Source organism: Zophobas morio, unplaced genomic scaffold, assembly GCF_036711695.1.
Source record: "Zophobas morio isolate AGI-343-1 ecotype UQ-CSIRO unplaced genomic scaffold, CSIRO_AGI_Zmor_V1 ptg000017l, whole genome shotgun sequence".
Taxonomy (NCBI): Eukaryota; Metazoa; Arthropoda; class Insecta; order Coleoptera; family Tenebrionidae; genus Zophobas; species Zophobas morio.
The window spans coordinates 5,597,615-5,618,940 of record NW_026972122.1 but is presented as its reverse complement, the minus strand read 5'-3'; the positions used below and the strand labels follow the sequence as shown (position 1 = coordinate 5,618,940).

Genomic DNA, 21,326 nt, shown 5'->3' with positions numbered 1-21,326 from the left:
TTCTTAAGTTTTTCAATATAAAACTTGTTTTTTATTGATTTTTTGACTTTATTAAGAGACCCACGTTATTGAAAGAAAAAGAATGGTCTGTATATTAAAATTTGATTCTTTTTGGGAACCCTTCATTGTTTAAAAATATCACAGAAATTGGAATAACGTGGCAACGTCACATGAGAATTTCAAAAACAGGATATATGTAGTTATAAGGTGAAGAAAGAAGCTAATGAGGATATGTAAAAATATATAGAGTGTTCTATTAAAAAAAACAAGTTGTAGTCCCTGCCGCAAAAAGAAACACTCTTCACAAATAATTTTAAAGGACGGTACAACTTCTCTAATAATGATTAATAAAGAGAATTTTTGCACAAATATTTGCTGTTTTTTCTTAATATAAATAGTTTTTTCACAAAAAGAAATTTAAAGAATGTTTAAAATGGTAACTTTTGCAGGTAAATATCGATTTTGCAATTAAGCTCCGCCCTTCGGTGTGACAACGAATGAAAAATTCATCGCAATTGAGGTAAGGTGTGTGGGGGAAGGAAGGTATATTTGTTTTTTTCTTAATATAAATACTTTTTTCATAACAGCTTAAAAAATGTTTAAAATGGTAAATGTTTGCAAGGAAATATGGATTTTGCAATTATGCTCCGCCCCCTATAGTGTAACAACGAATGAAAAGTTTATAGTTAAAACAGGAATGGGTATAGGTGGGGCTTAATTTTTGGATTTCCTTTTTAATTGATATAATTATAGTTTTCTTTGAATATAATTTTGTAAGAACACGTTTCAGATCGCAATTTCTTGTAGAAAAAGAAGAATTTTGCAATTAAGCTCCGCCCTCTGACTCACGACAAATTAAAAATTCATCACAATCGAGACAGGGTGGGTGGGAGGGGCATATATTTTGTTTCTGTTTTTCTTAATATTACAGTTTTTTCACTACAAGAAACTTAAAACATGTTTAAAATCGTAAATTTTTTCAGGGAAATATAGATTTTGCACTTAGTCTTCGCCCTTCGGTGTGACAACGAATGAAAAATTCATCACAATTAAGGTAGGGAGGGTGGGCGGGGCATATATTTTGTTTTTTTTACATTTTGCCGTTTTGTTTTAATATGTGTAGACTTCTTTTCACAACATAAAACTTAAAACACGCTTTAAAAGGAAAATTGAATAAAGAAATATCGACTTTGCAATAGGCTCCGCCCCATAATTACAAAATTCATGTTTCCTTTCAAAAACATTTTGACCATGTTTTAATCTTCTTGTTATTAAAAGATGGCTGTGAATATTAAGAAAAAAAGGCAAAATATAAGCCCCGCCCACCCACCCGATCTCAATTCTGATGATTTTTTTTTATTCATCGTAAGCCGAGGGGCGGAGCTTAATTGCAAAATCGTTATTTTTCTACGAGAAATTACCATGTGAAATATGTTCTTAAGAAATCGTGTTATACAATGAAAACTAAATGTATTAATTAAAAAAGACAACTAAAAGAGAAGCTCCACCCATCGATTGTTTCATATATTTTATGTACATATATTTTTCTTAATATGAGTATTTTTTTTTTACAACAAGAAACTTAAAACATGTTTAAAATGGTAACTTTCTGTAGAGAAATAGCAATTCTCCAGATTACCCTGTCAAGGTAAATTACTCTAAAAAAATTCACCTCTCAAATGCGAGCGTAGCGAGCACGTTCAGGGTGTTTCACTTCCACAGATATTAGTGATCACAAACAATCTTTAAACTCATATTTTAACGACAACAAAATTTTTCTTAATAATTTAGCTTTTCAGGGACAAAACGAATAATTGTTTAATAATACTTGAAAGGTACTCGCTGCGCTCGCATTTTAATAATTCTTATTCTCAGAAAATACGAGCGCAGTGAGCACTTTTAGATTGAGTCTCTCCAACTATAGCAGATAGTCACAAACATTTTTAGGATTCACCTTTTTAAACAACTTCATTCAGAAAAATAGAAACAAAAAGGTAAAATATGCCAGAAAGGCATACAGTTTACATTTTGCATAGAATCCGAATAATTCTTCTATAAAAAACCAATTTTTTCCTCAATGGATAAAATTTCGAATTTTTTTAAGGAAATTTTGAAAAAAAACAATTTGTACTTTTTCCTCAACATAACGATTTCGGGAATAAATTGGGCTATTTTTGAAAGTTTGCATGTTTCAAGCAATTTTTTTCGCCAAGAAAATGATCAACTTTCTCAGATCAATAGTATTGCCAACTAAAAATCACCAAAATCTGGAAATTATAACAAACAATCGATATTTCTCTACAAAAATTTACGATTTTAAACATGTTTCAAGTTTCTTGTTGTGAAAAGAACTACTTATATTAAGAAAAATAATATATATACAAAATATATGCCCCGCCCACCCACCCTATCTGAATTGTGATGAGTTTTTTTATTCATTGTGAGCCAGGGGGCGGAGCTTAACTGCAAAATTCTTATTTTTTTACACGAAATTACTCCCTGAAACATTATGTTCAAAGAAAACTATAATTATTATCAATTAAAAAAAGGAAGCCAAAAGTTAAGCCCCACCTTTAGCCGCCCCGATCTCAATTGCAATGAAATTTTCATTCATTGTTAATTCTTGTTTGTTGACGGAAGCGAAGTGAAGGGATCACATCGTTCACGTGAATGTTTATCTACAAAATGGATTTTCGCCCCCAGTAAATCAGGCCGCCTAGCTGGCTTCCTCCTTCTCTTGGAAGGAATGCACGAAGGAGGAGTGGATTTTATTGACCATCACAGTTCAAAGACAAATTTTGTGCGCATGTGTCATTTTGGCTGTTTCATTTACCACAATATTATGAAACAATTTTTATAAACATATAAGGTGATATTGGAAATCAGAAGTTCTAGAAAGAACAAAGTAGTTTAAAACAACTAAAACACTAAAATTGAAAATGTGGCATCAAAAAAATTGTCAAAATTATAGTAACAGTGTAGAAGATTCTATTACAAATGGTTTAATATCAAACAAAATATGTAATATACACATTTATCCTCCACTTGTAACGTTTTTAATCCAATCCACATAAGGATAGGTCCTTGTATATCCTGAAGGATCTGTGCTTTCGCAACCATTTCCACTATAAAAGCTAGAAACACCTACGTGTTGAATAAATTGACCACCAATCATGGTTACAATTAAAGGTCCCCCACCATCTCCCTAGAATACACAATCGTACATTTTCTCTTCAACTGTATTCAAAAACACTCACAATACAAGAACCCTCATTATAATTTCCTGCAGCACACACCATGGTGTCAGTAATTTGATTACCATAGGTAAGCCTACACTCATCGTTGGATATAACAACCAGCTTCACAAAGTTTAGTTCAGGTGCTAGTTCTGGATCATCTTACACATTAAAAGACGACTTTTGAATAAATAAACTTCAAATAAGACTATAGAAAAATACCATCTTTGGTTTGCCCCCAACCAATTGCTACAGGAGCAGCCGAAGCTGGAAGATTGACTGTTGCTAAATTAACGGGCTGTATGTAGGTAGTCAGCTGTACTGGTAACCGAAGTTTAAGAAGACCAATATCGTTTTCAATAGTGTCTGGATTGAATTCTGGATGTGGAACGGCGTGAGAAGAAGCCACAGTGATCACACTCGTGTCGCTTCCTTCTAGTTTGATAGAACCTAAACGAACAGTTATAGTAACTGCTCTAAACACTGTATGTAAGTATTGTGACTACAAATTCACACTTTTTTACTTATATACGCAATGACCAGAGGTCAAAATCCATTGGTTCGTAATCAGGGCACCACCACAAAAGTATGTACTGTCTTCTGTTTCCACGGTGAGCGCTGCCATAAATGGAAATTGACCACTTCTTGCCACATCTCCACCGATAATTCGTTGCCCTTTTACAAAAATTACAAAAGTAAAGTAGCTTACTGAGCATTGTTTTTTCTTACCTGTGTATTCATTACTTGCAGACGTAATTTCCTTAAAATTATAACATGTACTAAATGTTTTTTATTTCTATGAATTACGTACCGCAAGCCATGTCAAAACAGAAACACAGATGATTAAATCGAGTAAGAATTGCATTTTCTTTAGGATTATTATAAACAAGAAGTGATACTAACAATATACTAGTACGTAATAGAAAATTTTTATTTTTTATCACTAATCTTGCATTAAATGCAACTTAATGAATTTATATAATGTTTTTTATTATCAAGTTTTATCTTTATGTTTCCTGTGTTCTGAACTTTGGTCTAATAAATAGGTAATTCATAGTCTATTGGGCTATCTATTTAGAAGGATGTTGTAAAGATACCTGTGCTTACAGATAAAGAGTGCTATAAAGTTTACTAAAGGCTTACGTTCTAATGTTAAGTTCAATTAATTAACGCATCTTTTTTTTTCACTTGTTGTTGAGATTACTTCTGATCAAATTGCATCATCTCTAACCACTTAAGTTAAATCGAGGACAATATCACTAGCACTAAGATCATTATCACTGATACCAGCATAAGTCTGCACCGACGATTTGTCTACAAAATGGTATCATTAACAAATAATCGTAAAACAGGTTGCAACTGCCGACAAAACATCTATACATATAATGCACATATGGATAAGTGCAATAAATCAGACCTGATATAAAATTATTTGTTCATTATCTTTTGGCTTGTAACATCCTGGCTTCTACTTATTTACTTTACTTCACTGGTTCAACTTTTTCCAGTCTCTTGCGACATCATTCCAATTCATTATAGATTCTTTTTCTATATGTCTCTTCACCACTGCCAACCATTTCTTCCTTGTCCTCTTCTCTTCTTCCTTCTTGTTCCCTCTTCCGAATTTTGTTTTATCTTTTTTCAGACATTCGAAAGTTTGAAGGATGTATCTCAATCTTCTGGCTATTCGGGCTCGTATTTTTTGGGTAATTTTCTGTTTTGTACTTATATTTTATCTCTGGGTTTGTTTTTCTTCATCAGTCTCCATTTACAAGAGTTTTCTTTCCTAAATTTCTAGAACAAACTACGCAACGTGAAGACATATAGCGACAGCAGCGCGAAGGGCGTCTTCTCGTGAAGGTTCATTTTCCCTCACCACAGCCCGAATAGGCGGCATGGATTTTAATAAACACTCGCATTTTTGAAGGTTACTTCCATCCCCGCTAAGGACGCAGCCAACTAACAGCCTAATTAAAAGCCGGTACTGCAGATAAACATTCACGGGAAACCGGCGAGGTCGGAAAAACACTGTGGGGTCTCATTTCGGTTAAAATCTTTCGAACTTTGACGATGGCAAAATGATTCTTATAATAAGAGAGGAATCAAACGAAATTAAATTATGCCACACTCGATCAAGAACTTCAGACAGCAACAATTTATATGATGTTATATTATTACGGATTAATTCAAGTTATTGATCAAATGAAATGAAGTTCATGAAGATTACATCATGGACTCAGTAACATAAACACATAAAAACAGAGCATATATGAAATAAACACAATACGTACACATTAAACACTGTCAAAATCGAAATAATATTTCAAGAATAAATGTTCAAATTCAAGCTGTGAGAAAATATTTCGGATGTAAAAAAGTAACACATTGATAATCTTTCACGCGGCTTGTGCCAACATAGCAAAATTTGATTTCCAAAGATTTACTTAGTGCTCCAATAGTGGTTCTGGAGATAAGAATTCGCAGACCTCAACACCTGAACCGTTAAATACTACTCATTTCCATGCTATCATGAATAAGATGGAGCAATTATGCAAGGAAGTTTCCACTTTAAAACCTTCTCAATTGGCACTATCTAATAATGATGTTGCTAAATGCAATGCAACACTTGTAGCGCAAACAAAAATTTTACAAACTCATACTGAGCAACTGACTGTCCACGAAAAATCAATTGCTGACCTTCAGTCGGCCAATAAAGACCTTTTGGTACGTGTTGATAGTGTCACTGACGCATTGGAATCATTTAATCAGGATGTGAGGGCTTCTCCTGTTAGTGCTAACTTAGCTTCTTCAACAGATGATGTCATAAGTGAAGCTGTGGAACAAGCTCGCAGATCCAATAACATTATTATCTATGGTATCACTGATAGAGACAACACCGAGCTTGACAAGACAGTTGTTTCCAGACAATTAGACTGTTTTGCCATCGACCTTTCTACCGTCGCCTCTTTTAGCAGGATGGGCAATTTCTCTACGTCAGCTAAGAAGTCTAGAGCTTTAAAAATAATCTTTACCAACTCGCAAGTGGCTAGAACCATTCTGATAAAGAGGGTGACATGTTTATCCAATACGGAGTTCTCTAAATTGCAATTCTCAGATGATAAAACCCCAAAACAATTATCTTACCTTAAATCTCTGAGAACTGAACTGAAGAGTCGTCAGGAAAAGGGTGAAAACGATATCACTATCAAATTCATCAAGGGTGTTCCCAAAATTATTAATATTCCAAAAAACTAACTGCTGTTAGTGTTACTGAATTGACACTTACTTATACTAATCTTTGTTCTCTTCCAGCTAAATATAACGAATTTCTAGCATATATTCAACTTTCTAAACCTTCAATAATTCTAATCTCCGAAACGTGGCTTCATCTTGATTATACTGATCTAATTATAACCATTCCTGGGTATACTATGGTGGTGGTGTTTGTGCCCATTTGAATAATGATATTATCTCGTCTTTTTTGGTGTCAACTGTTAATATTTCCACGCCTACTACTGAAGCATTATCGATATTATGCAAATTTTCTACCTTGTCCTTTGTAATCATCTGTGTCTATCGTCCCAAATACGCTACTACTGAAGATGACGCCATTTTATATAATAACATCCATAATGAATTGTTACAGTTAAAAATTGTCATAATCATTTCATATTTGGAGACTTCAACTTCCCTATGATTAAATGGGATACTGGTACCTGTCCGGATTCTGTAGGTCCTTCTAAATTTATTGAATTTCTTCATAATAACAATTTATCTCAACTTATAGACAGACCTACTAGATACAGAGACGGAGATACTCCCTCAACTCTTGATTTATTACTAACTAGTGATCCCAATTTGATTTCCACTCTCGATTTTGATCCTCCCATTGGTAAATCTGATCATGTAGTCATTAAAGCCACCATGCAGACCATCAGCTATAGTAATAAACAGAAAGTGACTGGGTATAAACGAGTGATACATTTTCCTAAAGTGGAGTGAGATATAAATGCGGTTAACTGGAAGACTTCGTTCTCACAACAGACTCTTCCTCTTGGCTGGTGCTATTTTGTTAGTATCGTTAATTCCTCTGTTATTTCTAACAATAAACCAAAACCATTTACCTACAACCCTGTTAAACCTTGGATTGATGATCATGTTTTCAATCTCATTAAAGTTAAACGAAAATTATGGCACAAATTTAAAAGAACTGGCTCCGTAGTCGATTACAGAGCTCACAGAGCATTTTCCAATGAATTATCTAAAACGATATTTAATAAAAAAAACATACGAGGAAAATCTCATATCATATAACAAAAACAAATTTTTTAAGTATGTGAGGTCGTCTTTAAGTTCCAAAGTTTCTCATCCTATACTTATAACGAATGACGGAAAGGTTACAGATGATAAGGCTCTCATTGCTAATATGTGTGTTGAAGCATTTACCAAATCTTACACCAGTATTTCCAAGTCTGTGAGTTACCCTAACATTTTATCTATGAGAATTGTCGACTCGCTTACTTCAATAATCTTTGATTCCAAAACGGTTGAAGATCTCTTGAATAAGATAAAAATATCAACATCTCCAGGGCTTGATCTTCTCTCGCCGCTACTACTCAAGAGTTGCTCTCGATCCTTCTCATTACCTCTGTCTTTAATCATGCAAAAATCTTTTAATGAGGGTTGTTTGCCAGATGTTTGGAAAACCGCCTCTGTCACTCCTATATTTAAGAAAGGTGATACACTTGACGTTAATAATTATAGACCCATTAGTGTAACCCCTATTGTTACTAAAATTATGGAACGCATAATTGTTTTTAACATGTATAGATTTTGCGCTCAACATAATATAATACCTAAAACGCAACATGGATTTATGCCAGGCAGATCAGTCGTTACCAATCTTTTAATCTGCATTAATGATTGGACCCTTGCTCTCAACAATAATCATCTGATTGATGTCATATTTAGATTTCTCGAAAGCATTTGATAAAGTTCCACATGCTGCTTTGCTGCTTAAGCTTGATCATACTGGCTTCCGTGGCCAACTTTTATCCTGGATTAAAGCATACCTTTCTGATCGTAAATTTTGTGTACGTGTTAGGGATTATTTCTCAGATTTTACTGCGGTTTCTAGTGGTGTCCCACAAGGTTCCGTCCTTGGACCATTGCTATTTCTAATTTATGTTGCCGACCTTCCTCTGCACGTTAAATGCAAAATTTCTTCTTTTGCGGACGATAGTAAATTATATGGTAATCCACTTTCCGATTATGCACGGTTGCAAAACGACCTCGATCAGATCTCCCTCTGGTGCGCTAGTTAGCAGTTCCTACTAAATGAGACTAAATGCTTGGTCCTACATTTGGGAAAGAATAATCCTAAATTGAATTATACCATTAATTCTGTAATTTTAACCAGTTCCGATTCTTATTGTGATTTAGGTGTCACTATGTCTCATGATATGTCATGGTCACTACATATAACTTCAATATGTAAGAAAGCAAGATCAATGCTATTTCTAATCTCAAAGGGCTTTAAAATACTATCCCCATCCGCATTTGTTCGCCTTTTCTGTCAATATTGTCGTCCACTTCTTGAATATGGATGCATAGTCTGGAGTGTCGATTGGATCAAAGATCTCAACCTTATTGAATCCGTTCAGAGATTAGCAACGAGAATTCCTTATGGCTACCACCGTCCATCTTACGAAGAACGACTCTCTAACCTAGGTATCGTAAGTCTTGCAGATCGTCGAAATAGAGGTGACTTAATTTATATGTATCGTATACTTCACGCAAATTTTAATTGCGATCTTTCTTATATGTTACCTTTGAACCGCGACGTTAGGCTAAGAGATAATGCGTTTAAACTAGCTAAGCAAAGTGTTTAGATAAAATGCCGCCAAAACTTTTTTGCAAATCGATCCTTCGACGCATGGAACGGTTTATCTTCTTCTGCTGTGACTGCACAGACTCTGTCATCTTTTAAGAAAGAAATCGGCACAATTCTTTTTCAATGTTGAACAAAAATCTGTCTACCTATTTTATACATATCACCCGATAATAGACTATTATAACGTTGGGCTCATAGAAATTAATTTTTCTTACCCAATTTTTTGTTAACTTATAATAATAATAATAATATGGACATTGCCTGGACCAACTTGTAGCAGCTATAGAACCAGCAGATCATAGATTGTCAATTTCACCAATTGGGTTTTCTTCCGGATATCCATTTTCCACATAGTCTTTACGTTTTGGTAGCTAAATTGTGCATCGTAAACACAAGACACACTACGAACTCACACACAACCCTTAGACATATTTTCAGTAAATAATTCCGATTGTAAACAGCTCAATAAAGCACTGCAAGTGTTGAAAACTCAACATTTAAAAAAAATAAAATCAATGTGTAATAATAAAAAAGTAATTTTATTGTCAGATTTTCAACAAATAATTTAATGTAACATCTTATTCAGTTATAATTACATTCCTGTCTCATTTCTGATCCAGTCAACATAAGGCCACGTCCTTGTATAACCAGAAGGATCGGTACTTTCACAGCCGTTTCCACTAAAGAACGACGAAATACCAACATGCTGCAAAGCTGAACCCCCTACCATACGAACAACCAGAGGACTACCACTGTCGCCCTAAATTAAGACGAAACTCAGTATTACCTTTTAAACCTTAATTCCATTCTACTTACATAGCATGTACCTTCATTGTAGTTTCCATCAACACATAGAGTATTATTTGTAATCTGGTTACCATAAGTAACAGCACATTCTTCGTTAGACACAACTGCCAGAGCTACAAACTGAAGATCATTTGCAAATTCTGGATCCTCTAAAAAAATACATAACATTATAAAGAAATATGATAATAGCAACAACTGGGTACCATCACTAGTCTGGCCCCACCCAAGAGCTGTAGGACTCGCAGAGTTCGGTAAATGACTACCAGCCAGCCTAATCGGTTGGATATAGTCTGTAAACTCCACAGGCAATCGAAGCCTAATAAGACCAACATCATTGGCGCTTGTGTCTGGATCGAAATCTGGATGTACCACGACGTGAGACGAAGCTAGAATAACACGATTTGGGTCGCTTCCAGTTAACTTGTTAGATCCCAGACGAATAGTGACGGTGTGTGCTCTAAAATTTACCCTTTTATGTTTTGGAAACCACACTGAGACTGTATTACCCTTGGGTGCAATGAGCAGACGTCAAAACCCATTCGTTACTGATCAAAGCTCCTCCGCAGAAAAAGGTACTGTCTTCGGTTTGAATGTTGAGTGCTGCTATAAAGGGAAATTGGCCCACTACTGCGTCGTTGCCTCCTATAATTCGAACTCCTGGAAAATAATGAAATGTTGAAACAACATTTTGTTGTTACTAAGAGATACATACCTGGGCCGGCTCGTGTCAAAGCGGGAGCTTGCTGTAAATTAAAAAATATTTTAAATATAACTTTCAATGTTGAGGTACTTTCATTATTTACCCTAGCACAGACCAAAGCAACGCAAAGAACTAAACCAAGTAGCAGCTTCATGTTGGTGAAGATAAATTAATTAGTGCGCGTAGAACTATTGTTACCTTGATTTTATAAGTGATCCATTACTCAGCAGAGAACACTTTTAGTTGGCTTATCTTATCTTGTCGGCTAATCTTAAAGAAAAATTGTATTTATACATATTAGGCTCAACTATCAAATGACAATTTCCACTCTTTTTTTTAAATATCACTTGTTCTCATGCACTTACTAGTTTCCTGTTTTTGAAAAAAAAATGCATAGATCCATTTACCACTATTTTATTATCTCTAATAACATAATAACTTATCAGTTAAGTTAAATCATCTCATTTTATTTACAATTGTGTGTTAATTTTATCAGGTCTATCTACTTAAAGGGATAAGTTTTCGAGTGCTGTTTGTCAATTAACTTTTAGAAATGTTGTTAAAATAAAAAAATGTCGGCAATAAGTATTTCTTACAATTTATAATAATTTCAATTAATATTAAAATCACATAAGTAAATATGATCTATCAATAATGAAGCTTCATGATGGGTTGGCAACAAAATCGTATCTCAAAATTGTGCATGATAACTGATATTTAAATTTTATACAATTTTCTAAAACATCCCAAAATAGAGAAATCTGAAAAATCCAAAAACTGAAATGTACAAAAACTGAGAATCTAAAAAGTTGAAAAATTGAGAAATCGAGAAATCAAAAAAGTGAAGACGAAAAAACGAAACCTTAAAAAAATCGAAAAATAGAAAAATCAAAAACCTGAAAAACAGGAAAATCGAAACAGTCTACGTAAAGTCAAGAAATGGGAAAATCAAAACATCGATTAATTGAAAATTAAAAAAATTGGGAAAACGTGAAACAGAAAAAAAAATTGAAATATCCAAAAACTGAGAAATTAAAACATTGAGAAATTGAGAAATTAAAAAGTCGAAAAAGCGAAGTCGAAAAATCAAAACCTTAAAAAATTGAAAAACTGAAGAAATGAAAAATCGAAACACTGAGAATTTATAAAAGTCAAATTTGAAAAATTGCACAAACCAAATATTTAAAAATCGCAAAATTGAAGAGGCGAAAAATTGGAAAACGTAAAATTGAAACATCGGAAAACTGAAAAATCGAAAAATTGAAAATCGTGAAATTAAAAATTTGAGAAGTTGTAAATATCCAAAAACATAGAAATTAAAAAGATCAAAAACTGAGAAATCAAAAAGTCAAAAAAGTGAAGTCGAAAAATCCAAACCTTAAGAAATTGAAGTGGCAAAATAAAAACCTAAAAAATTCAAGAATTGAAGAACAGGAAAATCGAAACAGTACAAAGTCAAGAAATGAGCAAATCAAAACATCGATTGATTAAAAAATCGCAAAACTGAGATTATAGACAAGTCAAAAATTAAAAACAGAAATATTTAAAAATTGAAGACGAAAATTGAAAAAACGTAAAACTGAAACATCCGAAAACTGAGAGATCGAAAAATTGAAAATTGAGAAATTGAAAAATTGCAAAAATTGTAAAATCAAAAAATTTAATAATAATCTGAAAAATCTGAAAACTGAAATTTTTCGAAAAACTGAAAAATCTCAAAACTGCAATATACAAATACTGAGAAATTAACAAACTGAAAAACTGAGAAATCAAAAAGTCAAGAAAGTGAAGTCGAAAAATCAAAACCTTCAAAAATTGAAAAATTAAAAAATCAAAAACCTAAAAAATTAAAAAATTTAAAGAGTTGAAGAAATGCAAAATCGAAAAACTGACAGTTTATAAAAATCAAATTTGAAAAATTGCACAAACCAAATATTAAAAAATCGTAAAATTGAAGAAGAGAAAAATTGGAAAACGTAAAATTGAAACATCGGAAAACTGAAAAATCGAAAAATTGAAAATCGCGAAATTAAAAATTTGAGAAATTGTAAATATCGCAAAAACTGAGAAATTAAAAAAATCAAAAACTGAGAAATTAGAAAGTGAAAAAAGTGAAGTCGAAAAATCCAAACCTTAAAAAATAGAAGTTGTAAAATAAAAGCCTAAAAAATTGAAGAATTGAAGAACAGGAAAATCGACACAATACATAGTCAAGAAATGAGAAAATCAAAACATCGATTGATTAAAAAATCGCAAAATTGAGATTATAGACAAGTCAAAAATTAAAAACAGAAATATTTAAAAATTGAAGACGAAAATTGAAAAAACGTAAAACTGAAACATCAGAAAACTGAGGGATCGAAAATTGAAAATTGAGAAATTGAAAAATTGAAAAACTGTGGAGTCAAAAAATTGAATAATAAATAATCTGAAAAATCTGAAATATATCGAAAAACTGAAAAATCTCTTAACGGCAATATCCCAAAACTGAAATTTTTCGAAAAATCGAAAAATGGAAGAAAAACTGAAGAATGGAAAAACTGAAAAATCTCAAAACTGCAATATACAAAAACTGAGAAATTAAAAACTGAAAAATAGAGAAATCAAAAAGTCAAGAAAGTGAAATCGAAAACTCAAAACCTTAAAAAACTGAAAAATTGAAAAATCAAAAACCAAAATTTAAAACTGCAGAATTGAAGAAACGAAAAATTGTAAAATCGAAGAGGAGAAAAATTGCAAAAAAGCTAAAATTGAAACATGGGAAAATTGAGAACTCGATAAATTGAAAGTTGTGAAATTCAAAAAGTGAGAAATTGTAAAATCGAAAAGGTGGAGAATAAATCATCTGAAAAATCCCAAAACTGAAAAATCCAAAAACTGAAACACCCAAAAACTGAGAAATTAAAAAACCGAAACATCCAAAAACTGAGAAATTTAAAAAATTGAAAAAGTGAAAAATCGAAAAACCAAAACTGTGAAGTGAAGTGAAGAAATCGAAACCTTAAAAAATAGAGTAATTGAAAGATCAAAAACCTGAAAAATCGAAAAATTGAAGAATTGATGAACAGGAAAATCGAAACAATCAAAAGTCGAGAAATGGGAAAATCAAAACATCGATTAAATGAAAAATCGAAAACTTGGGAGTTTATAATAAAAGTCAAAACTTGAAAATCGGAATATTTATAAAATCGTAAAATTGAAGAGGAGAAAGACTGAAAAAACGGAAAATTGAGAAATCGATAAACTGAAAATGGAAAAATTGAAAAATTGAAGAATGAAAAAATTGAAAAAGCCCAAAATTGAATAATAAATAAACTAAAAAATCCCAAAACTTAAATTTCGAAAAATTAAGAATTCGAAAGTTGAAAAAGCAAAAAATGGAAAAGCCGAAAAATCGAAAAATCTCAATGTCGAACATAAAAATTCAACGAGGATTCTTAAACCACAAGTTCAAGACTAAGTTACTTTTTAACATTTAGAGTAGACAAATGAACGAATATCATGTAAAGTTCCAACATTACAACAGTACCTTTTAATAAACAGTAAATTTTATAACCGCTACTGTGAGGTATTGTCGGACAATGCAGGGGGATAATGACGCCAATAAAAAGAACGTGCCGCCAGTGTATAGTGGGCTAAAAACATCCAGGGTTCCATTGAATTTGTGGTTTATGGTTCTGTGGGTCCAACCTTGATGCTTAACTTTGAAATACCAATAAAACTTTACTGGGTACTGTTCAAATGGTGGAACTTTACCTACGAAAATGTTCACTGATTCCTTGTGAAATCCGACCAAGTGATTCTTTCCCGTAGAAATTATGGTCTAACCGGTTAGGATGTGTCAGATCACGGAACATAGCTTATAGATCAAATCCTTTCTGAACGCTTAGAGTCGACATTGGCCTGAGTACGGTCTGGTCTGTAGATCAAACAAGTTCTCAGGCTACGATGTTTCAATGTAAATTTAAATGACAAAGTAAAATTCAGACAAAATTATTAAGCTTATTTATAGTGGATAAAAATATTTAATAATTCTTTGAAATAGAATTTATGGCTAGTCGTACGTGAACTTCTTCATCAACCATACGATAAAACTAATGCTCTTTAAAAAATATATTTTATTTCATGTTTTCACCAAATAATTTAATTTAACATCTTATTTTATGGTATTCCTGTTTGATTTTTGATCCAGTTAACATAAGGCCACGTCCTTGTGTACCCAGAAGGATCGGTACTTTCACAGCCATTTCCACTAAAGAAAGACGAAACACCAACATGTTGCAATCGTGTACCTCCTATCAAACGAACAACCAGAGGACTACCACTATCACCCTGAAATAAACATAAAACTTAGAATTGCCCTTCAACTTAATATCGAATCTACTTACATAGCATGTACCTTCATTGTAGTTTCCATCAACACACACAGTATTATTTGTAATTTGGTTACCAAAAGTAAGGGCACATTCTATGTTCGATACAACAGCCAAGCCCACGAACTGAAGGTGATTAGAAAATCCTGGATCATCTAAACGAAATGAAAAACGTCATAAACAAAAATGCTAATAGTAGTAACAACTACGTACCATCACTAGTCTGGCCCCACCCAAGTGCTGTAGGATTCGCAGAATTGGGTAAATTAGTACTGGCCAACCCGATCGGTTGGATGTAATCTGTAAATTCCACAGGCAATCGAAGCTTAATTAGACCAATATCGTTGGCAGTTGTTTCTGGATCAAAATCTGGATGTACCACGACGTGTGACGAGGCTAGAGTGACACGATTTGGGTCGCTTCCGCTCAACGTGTTAGATCCCAAACGAATGGTTACGGTGTGTGCGCTAAAATTTACATCTTCTGTATTTTAGAAACCATGATATGAGATTGTATTACCCCTGGGTGCAATGGGCAGACGTCAAAATCCATTCGTTACTGATCAAAGCTCCTCCACAGAAGAAGGTACTGTCTTCGGTTTGAATGTTGAGTGCTGCTATAAAGGGAAATTGGCCGACTATCGCGTCATTACCTCCGATAATCCGAGCTCCTGGACCGGCTCGTGTCAAAGTGGCAGCTTGCTGTAAATTAGAAAAATAATGTTATAATATAATTTTCATTGTTAAGGTACTTTAATTATTTACCAAAGCAACGCACAGAGCGAAACCAAGTAGCAGCTTCATGTTGGTGATGAGAAAGTGATCAGTGCTGGGAAAACTATTGCTAGCGTGGTTTTATAAGGGATCCACTGCTCAACAGAGAACAATTGCCTTATCTTATCTTGTCAATTATTAAAGACTAATTGCATTAACATATTAGGTTCAATTGTCAATTGGCGATTTCCCACTTTTTTTAATATCACTTATGCACATATACACACGTACCGGTTTCCTGTTTTTGGGGCGAAAAAGGTGTATAGATACATTTTACTAATATTTTACTATCTTTAACAACTTATCAATGAAATCATGCCATTTTGTTGATGATTGTATGTTAATTGTGTTCAGACGTCTACCTACGTAAGAGGATCAGATTTTGAGTGTTGTCTGTCAATTAACTTTTAAAAACGTGTGTTGTCACAAACGACAAAATAAAAATAATGGAGTATTTCTTATAAGAGCTTTGAATAATATTAATAAATAAAACACACTACATAGTTTGATATAATTTATTAATTAGGAGCACTATAAGGATACTTGATTTGACATTTTTAGAAGTTTTCCAAAGTTTCTTCCACTTCGGCTGAAAACACTGCTTTGATGTGACTCTAAAAACACCGAATTAAAAAAAATAACTAATATTGTTAACATTTAACAAGTTATTAAATAATTATATAGAGAGCGGATTTATAAGCACAAAAAATTAAGAATAAGCGCTTAAATAAGCACATTTTCAATAAAAAAGTATTATTTTAAGCAAAAAAGCATTAAATAAGCATAACACTTTCATTAAAAAAGTTTTATTTTAAGCAAACAAGCATTAAAAACATAATCATGTTACAAATCAAAGAACACTTCTTAGAACTTTGGATAAAATATTATTACAATAATCCTAGACTTTATATTTTACACACGTATTTCAGTTTTCTTTAAAACAATTTATGATTGTAATATGTTCCAAGTTGTCCACTGTAAAAATTTTTTGGCGATCATTTAAAATGTGTTTAAAATAGGAGAATGTGCGTTCAACATCCACACTCGTTGTTGGCGCAAATTTGAATTTTGCAACTAATGTTGAATCTAACTCCAAATTTTCCAACTTCTGGCCTTGTAAAACACGAGCAACGTCGGAAAGAACACCGAAACCTGCATTTTTATTTAACACATTGTCAAGTTTTTGAGATACTTTAGTACCAATATCACCCCTTACTGCGTTAGCTTGTTTAAATTCTTTCACTAAGTTTATGGCATCTACCAACAACATGTTGGGTTTTTCTCACTTTTCTATTACCTCACATACGAATTGATAATTGCTTCTTAGAAAGGCTAGATCTTGTCGCAAATCTTTGTTTTCCAAAAGATTTATGCAATCTTTAATCGATTGAGAAGAATCTTCGCTAAACTCCGGAACTACTTCCTCAAATTCTTTGATATATTTGTCATAATAAAATGTGGCCTGTAACCATGTTCCCCATCTCGTTATAATCGGCTCTGGGGGTAATGGTATGTTTGGAAATTTTTCCTTAAAATGTTGCACTCTTAGTGGGGCTTTAACAAAAATCTTTTTACCATTTGCCACTAATTTATTAACAGTAGGAAACTGCAAACGTATTCCTTCAGCCACTCTGTTTAAATCGTGGACAATACAAGTAGAGTGAATTAAATTGGGGTACAATATTTTTAGATTATTCCCTGCTTTCAACATATAACGAGCTCCATCCGAGATTATGAATAAAATTTTATTGGCCGGTACGGCATTTGGCAAAAATAGTGACGTAAGACTGTCATTTTCAAATCTGGTAATCGTATTGCCATTTGTTTTATCTAACATTTTCAAACTTACTACATACCCTCGACTAGGGAAATTTTCATTTAAGATTCCAAGAATTAAACTTGCCACGTATCTTCCACAACTATCGGTTGTTTCATCGACAGCGAACCATACACAATTATCTCCAATACGATGTTTAATTTCGTTGTAAACTTGCTAAAACACTGGGCCTAGATAATTTTTTCGGAGAGTACTTTCAACTGGAATATGTCGATTGCAGTGTTTTTCAAGGAATTCTTAAAGAGGGCCTTTCTCCAATTTTTTTAAAGGTATATTGGACTGGATATCATTTTACATAAATCGAAATTAAACTGAAACTGCTCATCTTTCATGGAAGTAGATGCTACAGATTCATGTATGGTCTGCTGTTTAATTTTAGAAACTTCAAACATTTTCTTGCTTTCTACATGAAGAGTCGTTCTGACATGTTGCGTCACGTTATATTTTTTATCACTTTGAATCTAAAACAACGTACATATCCAGGATTAACAAAGGAAAATAGATAAAAAAAATTAGTGGGCTTACGGTTTTCACACAAGCTCTGCAGAATATTTTGTTGTTTTCTAATTTTAATTCTGGAAAATCCCTTATCCACTCATCCGGCGTCGATTTTACTTTCGGCATTCTTTTAAAATATTAGTAATATTACCAAAAAGAACTCAACATGTAACAAGGGAGAACCACGTATAACACTGTACTACGACAGATGCGATAGACTGATGGTTGTGAAATAAACGGTTCATTTACTTAAAAGTTTCCATTAGAAAAATTTTAAGGTAGGTAGTTGGGTACAATAATCCTTTTTTCTAGAAAATCTTCAACGGTCTTGCCGCAAAATGCCGAAAAAGAACATCTGGTTAAAAGCTTTAATTCATTATCAACGGAAGTAAGGATTTAAAGTCATAAAATCTATGGAGTATTTTTCCAATCCTATAATAAAATTTTATTACCCAAACGACCGGAACCTATTCACAGAAAGGGTCTTGAGTAAGTGTACTTCAATGGTCAAGTCCAGATAAAATGCATACGATACGAAACGGCTAACTAACAAGTATTTGTCATCCCGACAAGGCCGGCATTTGAACAAAATATGCATTAAAACTCATATTCGTCGAACAAAGAATTAAATAAGCATATAAGTTTTAATATGCATAAAATTGAAAAAAAAGCAAATAAGCATAAAAAAATGTGTCAAATGACTCTAAATTGTATCATAGTTACAGATATAAAAAAGTTTTGAAGTGCTTACATTTTTCACAAAAGCATTAAACCTAGAAATCCGCTCTCTAATAATTAACGTAGACATTGGAAACGATTTGATAATTCTGAGTACGTATTGTAAGAAGCAGAAGGATACATAAAGGGACCTGTAAAAGGGAAGATGTCCACAGGGCAGAGTTGTGAATTAGATGGACTATATACTAATAGAAAAGAAAGGACAGAAGCATATCACGGATGTTAGTACCTACAGAGTGGTCGATGTAGGGTCGAATAATTTCATGGTAGGAGCAAAAATGGCTCAATTAATACCGAAGCAGGACACAAAATTAACAAACAAGGAGTATAAAAGGAGAGATTAAGGGAAAAAATGGTGCAAGAGCTAAGAAAAAGCGAAACTGAACTAAACTAACTGAATCCTACACTCTATAGTTCATTTTTTCTCTCAGCACGAAATTTTAATTCAAATTGGGACACCACAACCCATTTTATTTAGTTTGATGTACGAAAAAGTGTTGGAAAAAGTGTTGAGGCAGCAAAAGTACAGCGATCTGAATTAGAAAAAATAGTAAAATAACTAGAAACAGCATCGAGAAAGACTTCAGATAAACAAAAATAAAACAAAACACAAATAGGAACCAATGAGAAACATGGGCTGTAGTGTATATGGACTAAATATTAAAATAAAAAATAATAAAAAAAATAATATCCGATCCGAGACGGAATAATTATGTGCTTTTAGAACAACAAATTGGAAACCTCATCACAGAATTGTGTTATCTAATGAATGAATTATTTAAGTCCAGTAAGATATAATTACAGAAACCATTCATAGATCAAGTACCACTTCAGAAACTGACATTGTTTTCATAATTTCTGACTTCCCTTAACATCTGTGTTTTAGATTGTAATCATACTTGATAATAAAATTGTAAGTGTCGATCTACGAAGGTCAACTACAAAAAAATATTTTATTTGTAAAAAGAAAACAAACAGCTGCTAAGATAAGCATCATTTTTAAAGTGCTAAGGAAGTATTTTTTTTATTAAACTTATAAGTTATAATAAGTGGAACGATTGACCGTGACCACTGTTGCCAACCTCGGATATAATTTAAACTCGGTGATAATAATTCACACTTTATCTTTCTTCCATATTTTTATCCGTTTCATAAAAAAATTTCTGGGCTGAATAAGTGGATATCGTTTTGAAAATAAAAACAAGTGTTTTACGTCTACTGGGTCGTTTTATAATTATAAGTGTGCTAGTAAAAGCATTTCCATTTTTAGTAACAACCGATTCGACTCATTTTAGATACAGAATTTTATTAACTCAAGTATAGTTTCCCCAGTTCTAATTCGGTTTTATGATGGTGATAAATAAAGATTTAACCATTATACTGTATAATGGTCACTTAACCATGCCGTTACCATTATACAGTATAAGGGTTAAATCCTTATTTATAACTGTCTCATCACTGGCAGTACTAATCTATTGTTATCATAAAACCGAATTAGAACTGGAATCATTTAAATAATGTCCCATTATACAAAACTCACTTAACATACACCTTGTAAAACTTTTATGACTTAAGCGCCGTAAACCAAAGCACCCTTATAAGTCAAAGTTGACATATACCTAGTAAAACTTTACAGCTCCATTATGGCAACAATGGACAGTAATAATTCTTGCGAATCGGGTCCATTTTAAGGGTGGTTTGGCTTAAGCCTCTTAAGTCATAAAAGTTTTACAAAGTGTATGTCTAGTGAGTTTTGTATTTTGCTTAAAACTTCATATACAAAAAATACAAACACACAACACTTGTAAATTAAAAAAAAAATGATTACATTCATGCATTTACCTAGCTCTGAGTTTATATTTTAGTTTAAATAAAGTAAATTAATAATAGTCGTTATCGGATTAAGCGACTAAGTATCTTGTGACTAATCTCAAGAGCTTCTGAGGATATTGTCTCAGATGTTTGTCAGATTATCTATATATTTGTAATAACCTAGTTTTTATGTGTCTATTGATAATTTCTGCCAAATATGGGTCAATTTATTTCGTCGAGTGGCTTATCACGTAAAATGATTTAGTGTAGGTATACAAATATGGATTATAAACCCTATATATTTGCCTTCCTTCTAAGAAAAATATTTACCTTAGAAACAAAACAGTACTGAGTATTTAGAAAGCAGAATGAATTTATTCACATTTAAAACACTTAAAGATAAGAATTGTTTCTTTTCGTGGCAAGTAAATATTAAACTTGAACATTTGTCATCAGAGATTACTGATTAGTATCAAAACAAGTAGAGATGTGCACATTTTCTGTATATTTTAATAAGCAATATCGACGTCTTTTCCTTTCTTCGTTTCTCCTAAAATTAGACATTTTTAATAGTTGTTGGTTTTGTAGCCTTACTGTTAAGGTTAGATAACCACATTTTCAACTTTTAATTAACGTTACTTACTATATTACTTTTTACT

At 32.6% G+C, this 21,326-nt stretch overlaps 2 protein-coding genes across 2 annotated transcripts; both read right to left on the bottom strand.

Moving 5' to 3' along the window:
* Positions 1–2,965: 2,965 nt before the first annotated feature.
* LOC135130316 (brachyurin-like) lies at positions 2,966–4,161 on the bottom strand. Its single transcript, XM_064057678.1, has 6 exons — positions 4,048–4,161; positions 3,966–3,996; positions 3,761–3,911; positions 3,459–3,712; positions 3,258–3,397; positions 2,966–3,205 (listed from the first exon to the last, which is right to left on the bottom strand). Exons 1-6 carry the CDS (start codon positions 4,099–4,101, stop codon positions 3,035–3,037), a joined length of 801 nt encoding a protein of 266 aa, XP_063913748.1. The 5' UTR covers positions 4,102–4,161; the 3' UTR covers positions 2,966–3,034.
* A 5,488-nt stretch (positions 4,162–9,649) lies between these two features.
* LOC135129866 (putative serine protease 29) lies at positions 9,650–15,885 on the bottom strand. Its single transcript, XM_064057136.1, has 11 exons — positions 15,774–15,885; positions 15,529–15,710; positions 15,223–15,476; positions 15,025–15,164; positions 14,799–14,968; positions 10,740–10,803; positions 10,649–10,679; positions 10,443–10,593; positions 10,140–10,393; positions 9,946–10,085; positions 9,650–9,889 (listed from the first exon to the last, which is right to left on the bottom strand). The coding sequence occupies exons 1-11, from the start codon at positions 15,810–15,812 to the stop codon at positions 9,722–9,724; spliced, it is 1,593 nt and encodes a 530-aa protein (XP_063913206.1). The 5' UTR covers positions 15,813–15,885; the 3' UTR covers positions 9,650–9,721.
* Between the last annotated feature and the right edge of the window lie 5,441 nt (positions 15,886–21,326).